Raw genomic sequence first — 14436 nt, 5'->3', positions numbered from 1 at the left:
TCACCTTTCGTAGTGGGCGTGACCACAGATATAGGCCAGCTCACAGATGGATTGGCTAAGATAGTGTGTCCCGAGAAGCAATTCAGACTTTGGAACAGTGGCCCTCAGAGTTGACCCTGAGTGCCATCACATGTCTTGCCTGGTGGAGCACACGTGATGTTGTAGGCGGGTAACATTCAGGGCAGCTCAGCCAGCAAGGGAAACATCATACCTGGGACTCAGAGAAGCATCGCACCTGAGACTCAGAGAAGTGGCCTTTGACCTTGCCCAGGTTCAGCAGCCTGTGAGTGCATTGAGGGGAAACCCTGAGCCCAGGTCTCTGTGCCTCTGGCACTGAAGCATGCACGTAGAGCCCTCGAGGCTCGGGAACCATGTGAGACTGGGCTCTCAGGAGGAGCTCCTATACTTGCCATAGATTTACTACTTTGAGGACCAGGTTTGCTCTCAGATACGACCGCTGATGTTGCAGGAGCATCGTAAGGATGAGGGATATTCCAAGTGCTTTCAGATGCCACTTGGGATGCCACAACGCCCCGGGGAGCATCACCCACCACCACAATGGGAGTGGAAGTAAAGAACTTCATCATTATCTAGAAGCAGCCCAGGGATCAGCCCCAAAGGGAGAGGGCAGATGGTTTCCTGTCTGCTGCTGCTGACACCATGCAGGGAAGAGCCTTTGGGGGAGCTTCTGTCACCTGAGTCATTAGTGCTAAGGGATATCAGAGTGTCCCCAAGAAAGGAACGCTAGTAATAGATTTGAGGGGGCAGGATGTCCATTCTTTGAAGTCTTGACTGAATTCTCCCTGTGCCCAGACTAGAATCATTAGAACCCATGACAGGCAGGGCCCAGCCATTTCTGTCATTGAAATTGAAGGTCTAGGCTAGAGACGAAGGGGACGGGGGTGTATAAGAAACAGAAGCAAACTGCCCCCCTGAGATGGTGGTGTAGATCTCGGTATGAGTCACCGCACACCTGGCCTGAGTCTGGTCCCAGCTGTCTCTCTTCATGGCGCCTCCAGAAGGCAGGGGGAGGGATGAGGGAAGCCCCTGCTGAGATTTTCCAGGAATCCCGTAATTGAGTGCAGGTCAGTTAGCTTTTCCAGGCAACACAAAAGACTTATAAAGCCACTGGGAATAGCACAGGCTTTTCCTGGCTTTTGGTGGGCACCATGCACCGTGCATCCCGCTGGGTTTTGGAGACTGGCGGGCTGTGGGGATTGTCTGGGAGCAGAATAGACTGCCAGGTCTGAGCTCATGGCATCTTCCTCAGTGCATTTCGTTCCCGGCCTCTCATCTAACTGACCTCTCCTTCCCCAGAAGGACGCTGGGTCAGGTGAGCCCAGCAGCAGTGGGAAGCCACAGTAGGGCAGCCCTGGGGAGGGCACGCCCTAGGGGGTGAGTCTATGAGCATTTAGTAGAAGCATTCTCTGTTCCTGCTTGCGGTCCTTTGGAAGATTTCACTCTCTTGGGGAAAAATGAACTTTAAATCATTCTGAAACAAATGAAAATGCCTGGAATTAAAATGAACTCGCAGGGAGATAAAGTTAGTGTTTTTGCGTTTAACGTTCATATGGACATGTTTATTTCTGTCGGTTGTTCTTTGTGGGGGTGTTTACCAGTGAGGAGCGGGAGGGTGGGCAGGGGAGGGGCTCTCGGTGGGGATAGGGTGTTAGGGGAGAACCATGGTGGACGGGGTGGTGCAGCCAGGGCTCTCCCCCGCTGGGCTCGGGGGCGCAGTGAGCCAGCTGAATGCCCTTGTGCCTTAGGGAACCAGGACCAGGTCTGCTGCGCGCATCCGTCCTCATGGACACACACAGCTCTCAGTGCTGTTAGTACCGGGATGATCCACGAGGGGAGAGTGTGAAGGAAAGACAGTTCTCGGTTCTCACTGGAGTCGTAGCTAAGTAGAGTGCTCTTCTTTAAGAAAATGTTATTTTCCATTGTATTTTTCCACCTGGAGATTTAAGTCATAGTCCGAGTGAGGCTTATAGGCAGGGGTGTCTTTCCCATCGCTTCCAACCACAGGAACGCTTTCTGGTGAGTTCCATGTCAATATCCAGGAATCAGCCATCAGGTTTAAGTATCAGTCGAGTAGAAATAGTGATGACAGCCCATGCGTAAAATTAGAAATGGTGACTCTTTGTCAAACTTGGATTTTTTCCCAACAAAGCTGTATTTCTGAACGTTACAGTTTCTCTGGTAGTGACCTGAAATGGAGGATGTTCAGAAACTTTGTCTAAACATTGGTAATTAGATGATGTGCAGTTGGATGAAAACAACAACAATGTTTCCCCAGGCACGCCAACCAGGAGGCCTCAAATGACCAGGAGCTGGTGGGCAACCCAGGCACTTGCCGGAGACAGTAGGGAAGAGGCCCATCCAGGGCAGCCGGCATCTCCGTGCCCCCGGCCTTCTCATCAGCTCCGGGCGTGTCCTGGAGGGACTTTCAGAGCGAATGACGGAAGCCTGAGGAGCCAGATATCATCCTTGGCCCTCTCGCTTTGCAAAGGGGAACAAGATGCTCAGAGCAGTACCTGTAGAGGTCACCTGGGGTGGGGGGTCATCGTCAAAGCCGAGAAGGAAACACTGGCCCCAAGAAAAACAGGGACCAGCAGGGGGACAGGAAGGGGCTTCACTCATAAGTGTGTTCCAGAGTCAATTCACATCCCATCCCAGTCATTAGAGATGCCTGTGGGAAAAGCCCTTGCAAATCAGGAGAAGTTGAGACTCTTCATCCTGAAAAATGGGGCCTCTGCCTAACCCGGAAAACTCTGGGCCATTCAGGATTCTCCGAGTCGGCAATGATCTGGATGGAGCTCAAAATGCTGTTTAGAGATTGGTGTGCCACACTGTGGCAAGGTCCATCCACGGCTCCCCGCCTGTCCCAGCACCTAGTCCTTTCCCTCCGAGCGCCCCATCCTCTAAGAGCCCAGGCATTCACTTGGCCGCACTCACCACCTGAGCCTGCTGTGTCAGAGCGCTTGGGGTGCTGGTCAGCAAACCTCACCCAAGGCCCAGACCCTGCCCTGTGAGAGCCTGCCAGTGAGGGGAGGGCGGGAGGCAGTAAACAACAAGCTAAAACATAAGGCCTCCTACAGCATGTACTCAGAAGGTGAAAAGTCCAATGGCGACTCAGCACCAAGGAGGGCACAGGCCCGGGAGGGTGCTGTGCATATGCGTGAGGTCCTCCCGTGTGGTGGTAGTTTCTCCGCAGAAGGAAATGAAACAGTTGCCTGGGGCACAGAAGCATACGGAACTTCCAGAATCTGGTGGATTCAGTGAAGTGAAGACAAATGATCACTGTATATTTTCCAACCTTTTTGAAGCTGTTTTCTTTTTTCATTGTTTCCTCCATTGTAACCAGTCAGCCACCTTTGCCAAGAGGGTAGGTAAGTAGATAGATAGATAGATAGATAGATAGATAGATAGATAGATAGATAGATAGATACAGGTATATAAATGACAAGAGAGATGATATATTGATAGAAGATAGATTGATCAATCAGTACATGATGGATGGATGGATGGATGGGTGGATAGATGATAGATGATAGATATTTAGACAGACAGACATAGACATACACACTTAGATTTATCACTGACACTCTATTGACTGCCCTCCACGTACTGAGCACCATGATAACCACTAGTTGACACTTTTCTTGTGGAGGTTACAGTTCTGGGCTGGGCTGGGGGGCTGGGTGTTGCTAGCAGACATGAGACAAATTAACCCCCACATAAATACCTGATTACATATTGTGACAGGTACTATGGAGCAAACCATGGGGAGCCTTGGACAAGAGTAGAGAATTTTGGGGGGTCATTCTTCCATTAGGGGGTCCATACTGACCTCTTTAGGGAGTAGTGTTCCACCTGAGAACCGCAGGATGAGGAGCCTGGGTGCAGGAAATGAGAGGAGAGGAAGGGGGCCGCTGGGTGGAGAGGGCCAGCGTTGGAAAACCACCCTAGGCTGGGGGAGGCAGACGCAGGAAGGCCAGGGGTGGAGCAGAAGCTGGCGCCTGCCCAGGGTGCTTGGTCCCCCTCCTCTGCTGAAGCTCAGCATCATCCTGGCTTCCTGGAGGCAGCGTCGCCCATCGTGAAGGAGAGTCCCCAGGAGACCTGACCAGGGGACTTCGCCAAGGCCCAGTCCGTGTTCTTGTTTCTCGACATTAGTTTGCTTGGTGCTTGGCAGGCAGGTGAATGAAACCCTCACAGCAAGATTCAAAGGGGCTCTTTGTACATTTGGATCCCCACGGTTGGAGCAGACACCTTGTTTTGCAAAGATGATGAAGTTGTGTTCTCTTTGGCTGCAAAAGTTTAAGAGCAGCATGAGGCTGTCCCTCAGGTGGCCGGAGACACGGCCCCACAGTGAGGCCCCAGGAGGCCCGGGTCCCCAGCTGTGACCTCAGATGGCCCATATTTTCAAGCAGTTTTATTTTGGTTTTTGCTTGCTCTCGAAAGCTGTAAGTGCAACCTTTTATTTGGATGCCATTTGACCAAAAAAAAAAAAATTTGGTTCCGTAGAAACCTCTTTGGCCTTACGATCGTGAGTGATTCTTGGTCCTCGCGCCTGCTCCCTGGGTGCTCCATCCATGAAACTGCAGCTGTTGTAGGTCAAAGCCGAATGTGAACAGTTCATACAGTTTAACCTCAAGTTCTGTGTCACTTATTGGGCAATTTTATCCACTTGCAATATAGCCAAAAATCTTGCAAAATAAAAATAACTTCCAAGTGAGGATAGATTCTCAGAGTTTTAAGAAATATTTGCTTGTTGATCCTGTTCAGGACGCCGTTTTAGAGAAAGCAGAGATGTCTGTAAAAGTTTGTTTAGAGATTGCAAATTGTTAAAAACTTTCACCCATCGTTTACTTACATCATCAGCTCACCCGCCAACAGTGACAGAGATGCAAGGCCATGTTAAGATTTATGATAGACAATGTCTGCGTCTTTGCTTCTGCCCCGACAAGTTTTGAGTTTGTGATGAGCAGTGCGTCCGTCCGCACCTGGGATCCGAACCTGCAAACCTGGGGCCGCCAAAGCGGAGGGCACAAATTTAACCACTACACCACCCGGCCGGCCCCAAGTTTTGAGTTTTAATAAGAACCCATATCAACAGCACGTGTTCGGAAAATCCAGAGCCATCTGATTGGGGTGTGGGGAGGGAAACTTTAAATTGTGTCCATATTTTTTTTCTTAAGATTATGAGTCAGGGCCGGCTCCGTGGCTTAGCGGTTAAGTGCGCGCGCTCTGATGCTGGCGGCCCGGGTTCGGATCCCGGGCGCGCCCCGAGGCACCACTTCTCCGTCCAACGCGAGGCCGAGTCCCACGTACAGCAACTAGAAGGATGTGAACCTATGGCATACAACTATCTACTGGGGCTTTGGGGGGAAAAAAATGAATAAATAAAATCTTTAAAAAAAAAAAAAAAAAAAAAAGATTATGAGTCAAACCTTTAATGTGTCTGCAGCACATTGCTCAGCTAAGTATTTTCAGACACATTCCGTTTTACTAGATCACAAGGAGACGGTCTCTGAACCTGGGGTTGGTAGATCTCGATGTGGAGTGCGAACTCTCTCCATCTTTAGGGTGGACTGGAGTCACCTGGGGATCCTGTCGAGTGCAGATGGGGGGCCTGACACTGTTCCTGCACAGGCTTCTGGTCACCTGGTGAAGACGAGCAGGGACACGCTGTGAACCACGGGCTCCGGAGGAGGCCACCAGGGGGCACAGCCTTTGCACTCGACCTGGAAAGGCCCCAGTTGTGATCAGCGCTTTTTCAGAAGCGTGGTGACAAACAATAATGCATCTCTTCCCTTTTCAGGGTGGAGAACAGGCCCGGGTTCGTGGCGGTGGAGCTGCGGCTGCGCAATTACTACTACGACGTGGTGAACTAAGGCTCCCACGCCTTCTGTGGCTGCCGTGGAACAGATGAGCAGTCACAGGGAAACGGATTCCAGTGCATTGATTCTAAGAGTCTCCATCACCCTCTGTCCTGTGGAACATGCCCCTGCCTATATTCCCCAAAGCCTGTCCTGGAACACGCCCTCCCCAGAGCACACAGTCCCAGAAGAGCCTGGGAAGACAGATGGACGGCCAACAGGGTCAAAGGACCCATGGATTCCTTTGTGTTCCTGCCTGTGTGGTTTTCATGGCAGGTTACTTTCAGGATCTGTTTCCAAATTCCCTTTCTGTCTCCCCAGTCCTCTGGCTCCTGGGCTGCATTTGAATGCCCAGCAGCCCGGAGGCATCGCCCTCTGGTGTTGAGGGGTCTCATCCATCCGGGGGTGTTCAGTGGCCTGAGGGTGCAGTTGGCCCATGAGCCTGCAGTGGAGGGAAGGAAGGGAGAGGAGAAGGGGCTTGGCGGCCTCCAGAATATGCTCTGACAGGCCGCAAGACTGTGCCCTGCCGCTGAAAAGCTTTCCCCACGGTAAAAGTGCTTCGAGGCTTAAAAAAAATCAAGCTGGACCAGTGCAGTTTCTAAGTTGTAGCCTCTTAAGGAAAAACAGTCTGTATTCTGCTTCTGCTCTGTGTGTTCTGAGACTGAAGACTCATGCCTCCGTGAAACGTGGGGCCTGCTGGAATGAATCGCTTGGCTTGCTTTCCCTGAGAGCCTCTGTCCCACAGACTCTCTGAAGACTGTACTTGAATGGAGACCAGTAGTTATGTTGTCCGTGGAGACCCAGAAGGGGGGGATGTCTGTCATCTCAAGTCTGACTGAGGACAGACCACAGGGTGCTGCGGGCTGTCGTCTCCTTAGTGTGGTCCACGCTTTCTCTCCCCTAGAGAGAGGATGCGGCCAGAATTCCCCGACTATATTCATAGTGGGGGACAACCTGGTGGCCAAGGCCGTCTAAAGATGAGTTTCTAAAGAAAGTATGAATTCCTAATAAATCCACAGACCCTGACCCTCACCACCAGTGGGCCTTCCTGAGTGTGACTCTGAGTTGAAGACACAAGACCTGAGAGTTCCTTTCTAGACCGCTGGTCTTAGTTAATCCCTGAGTAAGGTCTGACCTTATGCAGCCATGGGCCCGTGGATATCAGTTTTGCTGTGGCCCTTGGAAGTTAGGACACTTAGCCCTCTGGTGGATCTAACCATGTCTCCACCTGGGTCTGGGCTCACTTCGTGTGGGTCATCTCTGGTCCTTGTTTAGCAGGAACAGAAGGACATCACAGACAGACTGCCCTGGCCAGCGCCAACTGACCGCTGATGCCACAAACACTTGTCCCCCCGCAGGCCCGAAGGTTTCTGTAGCAGAAACGTAATCCCATCCGAGGCTAAAATAATGACGTGTGTTTTTTGTTTGAGCGTGTCCTTCCTCTGCACTTGTTGTCACCAGCCCTGTTTTTATTTGTTGGACAGTGACTTCTCATTCACAGCAGCCCAATGACCGCACCCCATCTGGATCTCTGCGGGCAGGGCTGACGCCGGGTGTTCAGGCCCCCCGCCACCCCAAGAACACACTCAACTGGTGAAGCAGTGTTCTCCATCTGTCTCAGAGGAGCTACCTTTTGTCACTGGACGTTTTTTTAAACTGTGATTTTTAATAAAAATTTAAAATCAGCTTTGTGATGATTTTCATGGACCTTGTTAGAATTTGATAAGTTACACCGTCAAATAAACAGTGTTAAACAGCACTGTCAAATGCACAACGTGTTTTTTAAAAAAAAAACGTTGAGTCCCCAGCCATGTCCTAAAAAAGTGGATGTGTGCCGGCCCTCAGAGCAGGGCTGTGAGCTTCTGCCGCACACAGAAGGAAAAGGCCGTCAGTGAGGCCGGGCTGGCCGGGAGCCTCTGTGCACAGGCAGGGATGTGCCCAGCGAGAGCCTGACAGCCCTCGCCATACGCTAATGGAAGGAGGGCTGGCCAGACCCGGCAATCCCGAAAGGGGCCAGAGCGGGGTCGTGGTTATGAGCTTTCTCCTTCTCTGTGAAGACAGCTTTCGGAGCACTGGGGGAGCGAGGAAAGAATCCCAGAGCCCCCTGCTCCTCCTGTTTTAAAGGGGGTTACACACTCACCCATGCACACTTACATACGTACATACACATCACACAGCACAGATGTCCACATACATTCACCAAACACACCACACATGTCCACATACAAATACCACATACACACAGCACACACACAGGCATACATACACACCACACACACACACCCCACACACACACCACACACTGAACCTTATGCCAGATGGCCACTTAAATGCCAGTGTGGGGCAGCACTGGTAACTGTATGCATCTCTCTTCTGCCCGCTCAGGCCTGGGGTCAAGCTGGCCACCAGCCTCCCTCCCAGCCCCACTGGAGGTCCTGCTCCTGGCAGGTAGAGGTTTGGAGGAGACCTGGGTTGGCTGGCCCCATGCTCCCTCGGTGAGCCCTGAGATGGGGCAGCCCCGAGATGGGAATGGCCCAGGCTGCCAAACAGTGCCTTGACCCGTTGCTCCGGAAGCAGTGAGAGAGCATGAAGTTGAAATGGAGAACAATACAGACAGCTGGGTCTCCAGCATCGACCTTGGGCGAGCGAGTCATGCAAACTCAGCCTCCTGATCTGCACAATTGCAGATGAGGGTTATCCCCCGACCACGCGGACACATGCGGAGGCCTGGGGCGGCACTCTAAACATGTCGGTGAGGACTGCAGTCTGTGCTCCCAGGGCCACGGGCTACCTCACGGTGGGGATTCTGTGGGCCAGCAGATGGCGCTGTGTGATGGCTCAGGAGGAGAGCTGACCTTGGGCCCGGAACCTTCCACCCCGGGGAAGGAGCAGAAGCCAGGGTGATGGGTATGTGGCGGTCTTTGGACACAGTGATGTGCCATGGCTTTATCACGAAAGTGGGCGCGGGCAGAGCAGGATTCTCAGACCCCCACTTCTCTTTCCGAGGTCGGGAGGAGCCTTCGGAACTGGCCGATAACACGTTCTCCCTTCAGGGAAGGAAGGAAGCATTTTGAGAGAGCCAGAGGAAGATTCTGCTTTTCCAAATTCTCTGTTAGTTCGGAACAAACAGTGCTGGTGTTTCCCATTTTGGCAGCAGTTTCCTTCTCCTGGAAACTGGCTTGTGTCTTCAGGATGGACATTCATCCCTGCTCCAGGGGAAGCAAGTCCCCGTGGACCATGGCATGTCCTCACGTGTCGTGGCCCAGCAGAGGCGAAGCGCTGTCAGGCCCCCAGCCTGCTCCTTCTCCTCCCCCTGCCGTCCACCCAAAAAGCCCCAAAGAGCATCTCACAGCGTCTTCCAGGGGTGTGAGTCTGGAGGACAGAGCCGTGCCGGACAACCAGCGGCTTCCTCAATCAAATAGCTCCAGACAATATGGCTGAGTGCGTCCCCACTTAAGGATCCCAGCACCCGTTAGCCCACTCGGGGTTCGAGGGGTATTGCAACCAAGACCTTTGTATATGTTTTTCTAGCTCAAAATTTCCCAACGTCTTTGACCACAGAATTGCTCTTGTACTCAATACCTGTTAGCAAGACGGAACGGGTGTTCCTCACACACGTGGGGACATGCCACACTTCCCACACATGATGGAGGGTCTCTAACGTGGGAGACTGAGCGCTCGTGGGAAGGTAAGTGTGTCCTTGAGGTCAGGCCAAGGAAGCAGTCATCTGTGCTCTTGTTAGCTGAAGACCAGCCCTGTCCTGCTCTCAAACGTTGGCTGTTTACATCATATACTCTCTCTCTCTCTCTCTCTCTGTCACACACACACACACACACACACACACACACACACACACACACACACACACACCCAAGGACGCATAATCAATTTTCCCTTCAAAGAAAAAGAAAAATGATGGCATTTTGATACAGCAGGAGAGTCCAGGGCACATACTTGGTATTTCAAGAGCTCTTTATATGGTCACTTGCTTTTTATTTTGTAGTTTTACAGAAGTTAACCTAGAGGAAGAAAGAACGCTTTTCCAGAGCTGCCCCCACGAACTCCAGGGAGCATCCAGCTGGACACCTAGCACACCTAAAGCTCTGGTTCAGCTCGCCCCACGTGTGCCTGAACTCACCGTCTCACGGCTGGGGGCTGCGGTCACTGCCACCCAGGGGACATTCGCTGACCAAGTGATGCTCTCAGCCCACGTGCCGCTCAGCTGGGGATGTTTCCAGGAGCTATTTTCTTAGCTGAGCATTCTTTACCAAAGCTGTGAGTCATAAGACTTTATGTGCAGCCTTTCAGGTCTCTGAATGACTCAGTTTTCCATGAGTGTCACTAAACGGTGGAACAGTGAGTGAAAAATGTACATTGTTCATAAATAACTCTTCCTCATTCATAAAAATAAAGAGCCAGAGTTCGGCACTGTTTTTTCTGCACAGCTCGTATCCAACGACCTCACGAATTTCTCTAAACCTCGAGGGTGACAAAGCCCTTTGGAATCCAGTGCTGTGAACACTCAGGGCTTGTGAACAGCCGCGCCGAGTCCTTTCCTCCCTGACCCGGGGTGGAGCGGAGGCCTCAGCCTCACAGGGAGTGGACAGGTAGGAAAACCCAGGAGCCAGCACCTATCAAGAAAGCTGTTTGCTGAGTTCGAGTTCTTATCCGGTGGGTTGTGCCAGAGACAAGGTGATTTTCACGGGAGGGGGTGAGTCACCTGCACCCACTGTACAGGTGGCAGATGTTCATTTCATGCACCTGGAGATTCCTAGGGACCCTCAGGAGCAGCGTTGCCTCTTGTCCCGAAGGCGCCTGGTGCAGCACGACTTCTGGCCCCTGGGTGTGTCCCCAGGGATGACAGTGAGCCTTCTGCTGCCAGGGGCGCCCAGTGGGAAAACTGACAAAGCAGCCAGCGTGCTGTCACCCCAGGGATCTGTCCGAATTTAGGGACACGAGCTGCCCAATAAGCCCCCTCCCCACCGCCTCCCTCCTCCCTCTTCTTGCTTCTGTCAACACTCAGCCATGAAGAAGGAAAGAAGATGGATGCACGGTCAAGCCGGGCCCAGTCCCCTCAGCCTTGTGCCTCCTGCGACCATATCAACGGCAGGAAAACCCGAAGAGAAAAGAGGAGACCTAAGCACACAGGGAGCCCAGGGCCCGAGCAGGCCCCGCTTGCCTCAGAGATGAGGCTGACCCCCCGGATGGACAGGGGAAAGTCCTCCGCAGAAAAACACTGTCCGGTTAAAGCAGAGGAGGGGACAAAGAGCCATTTTCATTGACTTTTTTCTGCAATCAAAACATTCAGACACTTGCTCATTCTAGGACACGCTTCTGTTAAAGTCAATAAGATCCCCATTCCAGAATGTTCCACCATGAGGTTTTTCTCAGTGTCCCTCCAGAGCATTATTCCTGTGCATGAAGTCACGTCTCCCACAGGCTTTCTCGTTAGTGAGGGCTGTCCTGAGCGGCCGTGAGGCCATTCTCTTCCCAGTCCCTGCTTCTGGACCTTGTCATCTGCAAACACGAGGTCCAGAGTCGGTGGCTGTGGGGCCTGTGTTCTTGTGTGACGTTCCCCCAGGAGTCTGTGTGTGTGTGTGAGTGAGTGTGTGTGTGAGACTGTTAAATAGGTGTCTGTCCTTTTTTCTCTGATCTTCTTGTACTTCTAATACTCCTCTCAAGGTGAACGTGACTTTCTCTTATTAACTGACGTGATCTCTGCTTCTCCCTCTTCAGTTCACTGTGTGCAGAGCCCATTTCCCCCACTTCCTGGCCTTCCCAGCAGCTAATCCTCCCCCGTTCCCGTGGGTCTGGACCCGGGTCTGACGCACTTCCACTCCAGTCTTTGTAAGAGCCAAGGGTTTCAGGTCACAGGGAGAGGTGTGCTTCCCCGGTGCTGCTCAGAGCCTGCCCCTGCGTGGTGGGTGCCGGGCACGGGCAGGGAGAGGCGGGTCCCGAGCGCCCGGACCCAGGCACCCCAAGCACCCTGCTTTCAGACCCAGAAAGCACTCAGTGGAGTTGGGACTTTTGCTGTGAGGACCTGTCCTCCTGCCCCTGAGAAACCAGCCTAACCAGTGGAGCAGGCTTTACAATAAACATTTCATCCCTCATATGGTCCCCTGAGAGGTGAGTGGCCTGGAGGAGGGGTGCCAGCCACAGCCCAGGTTGTCCCAGAGACAACTCCACATGGCTGACAGGGCGGGGCACTTCCTAGGCCTCGGCAGATGCTCAGGCCACCGATGGTTCTTGGAGGCTTCACAGGAGAGAAAACAGTGTTAGACTGCTCGTCCACATCACTGGAGAGTAACATTAGCATCCGCAGCTGTCACAGTCTTCCTCTGTCCCCATTCTCAGCCTTTGGAAAGCACCAGGGGAGAAACAATGCCTAAGCGATGCCCCCAGCAGCCAGTTGGCTGCACCCCTGACCGCTGGCCAGACCAGCAGGCAAAGGGCTTTAGAGCAAAACCACAGAACATCTTGCGAATGCCCAGGGCGTTGCTCATGCACACAAACAGTTTCCTTTACTTTGGTAGACTAGATATGTGCGGTGTTATTTTTGAGCACTCTGGAATAGAACTTGCATTTGCATAATATTTTGCTTGCAAAGCTTGCAAAGCCTTTTCAGGTATATTTTTCTATTTTAAGTCTAAACGACCAGCTTTTGAGACAGCTGTTATTCTTAACTCCTCATTTTACAAATGAAAAGGCCATGACTCAGAAAAGAGGCCAACCTAGATTTCTTTAACACCACTGATTCTTAGCCTGACTGCAGGTTAAAATCAGCTGGAACCTTAAAAATCCTGATGCCCCGCCCCGTACCAGAGCGTAGTTTCACTGGCCTGGAGAGGGCCCTGGGGGCCCAGGCATGGACAATCTTTAAAAGTGCACCCATCGCCCTTGTGAGGCCTGTCCCTGGTGCTCCTCCTTGTCAGGGCTCCAACTTGGGGGGCTTGGAACCATTTGGGGAACAGGGACAGGAAGTTGAGGGTCAGAGCTCCAGCAGGGTGGGTTTCTCCATTCAAGGCCAAGCCGTGTTGACCGTACGTTTTCTAGATGGGTCATCGAATGCCCCCCAGTGTAGTTCTCTAAGGGGTCCCTGAAGTTCCAAAATGGCTCAGTGATGAGTGAGGGTCTTGAATTCTCTTGGCTGATAGAAATCTGACTCAGTGGTTTTCACTGCTAAACCTCAACACTTTTCTGTGATTCAGGTTCCAACATCTCATGGAAGAACAGGGGAATCTGTAGCCTGGAGAGGTCAGTGTCGTGACCAGCCCATCAGTGTTGGCTCGGCAGATTGGGGGAACAGACTGGGAACGGGCCGCATCCTTCTCTCCCTCTCTCTCTGCAGAGTCTGACAATAGGGGGATAGGGTGCCGTGGCCCTGAGGAGCCGTGGTCAGCCCAGGATGACGCAGAGGAACCTGTGGGATCCAGGCCTTGCTCAGGAGACGAATCCAGGGGATCCCAGCTTCTAATGCCACGCCCAGCACCTGCATGCCCAGATGGCTTGGTGGGTGCCCAGCAATGGGCCAAATCCGAGGTAACTTAAGCCTGACGTGACTCCCTTACAAACACCCCGTGGAGATCCGATCAGCCAGGTTCAACCAACCCAGGAGACTTGGAGGAATAACTCCCTTGAACAGGGAGACTAAATACCCTTTAAGGCCAACCCAGAGGCCAGAGCAGATTCAGGCTTGTGGAGTCCAAACCTCAGACACACGATTTTGGAGCTGGCTCTAAGAAAGAGAATTGCATCCTAACCACCAGAATCGGCCCCAGTCAAGGCGTGCACAGAGCTAAGACCTGATCCAATATGATGGGAGATATAAGATACACACTCCACGCAGACCATCACTGGATGTAGGATGGCTACAGGTTTGGCCCAAGAAAATGGCAATTCTGGTCAATTCCATTCTATGTGACTCACATCAAAAAAAAGAAAAAAAAAATCAACAGCAGCCTGTACATATACTTGGATGAGCTTTGCTGTGCTGAGGATGTGGCCGCCAGGGGCCTCTCCTCACGAGGGGCACCACCCCCCACCCACCATAAGGAGACTCCCACAGATGCACTTCCAGCTCCGCATGTGGCAACCACATTCCTCCTGCACATCCCACACTGCCAGGGCTGGCACAAGGGGACACGATCCTATCACCTGCCAACTGCCTGGCTCAAACCAGGTGCTCGGTAAAGTGGGGGTGGCCTCGGCTACACTGGGCGGCTGGCCGTAACTTAAGTTCACGTGGGAGGGACCGGAAACCACATCAGTGCATCCCACGGGGCCCAGGCTGTCCCTGCCCCTCACTCCCTAACTCGTCTTTCCTTGCCCAGAATCTTAACTCTACCTGAGGCTGTTCCAGCGCTGTCCAGGGAACGTGAGGGGAAAGAGACAGCTGTCTTGAGAGACTGCAGATAAAATTTCTTACTTTGGGATATTTTATTTAAAAAATGTGACTGCACTGCTAGGTCCTCTCTCAGGATCTCAGAAGGAGCCCATGCAAACTCTGAGCTCTGCATTAGCTTCCTGGAACATCAGCCTCTACCTATGGCCAATACAA

The 14436-nt window shown here is 52.4% G+C and overlaps 1 protein-coding gene across 3 annotated transcripts in view; it reads left to right on the top strand.

The window, feature by feature from the left end:
* Window positions 1-7564, top strand: part of SYK (spleen associated tyrosine kinase) — a 91240-nt gene extending 83676 nt beyond the window's left edge. For all 3 annotated transcript variants that reach the window (XM_087444773.1, XM_087444772.1, XM_004428315.3), the window contains one exon: window positions 5822-7564. In XM_087444773.1, coding sequence (XP_087300899.1) covers window positions 5822-5932 — 111 coding nt within the window. In that variant the 3' untranslated portion in view covers window positions 5933-7564. The remainder of the gene's footprint in view (window positions 1-5821) is intronic.
* Window positions 7565-14436: the final 6872 nt, after the last annotated feature.

This window comes from Ceratotherium simum, chromosome 20 (genome assembly GCF_057802395.1).
Source record: "Ceratotherium simum simum isolate JZ-2026a chromosome 20, ASM5780239v1, whole genome shotgun sequence".
In the NCBI taxonomy this organism is placed as follows: domain Eukaryota; kingdom Metazoa; phylum Chordata; class Mammalia; order Perissodactyla; family Rhinocerotidae; genus Ceratotherium; species Ceratotherium simum.
Note: the sequence above shows the minus strand (reverse complement) of the source record. Positions and strands in the feature narration are given on the sequence as shown.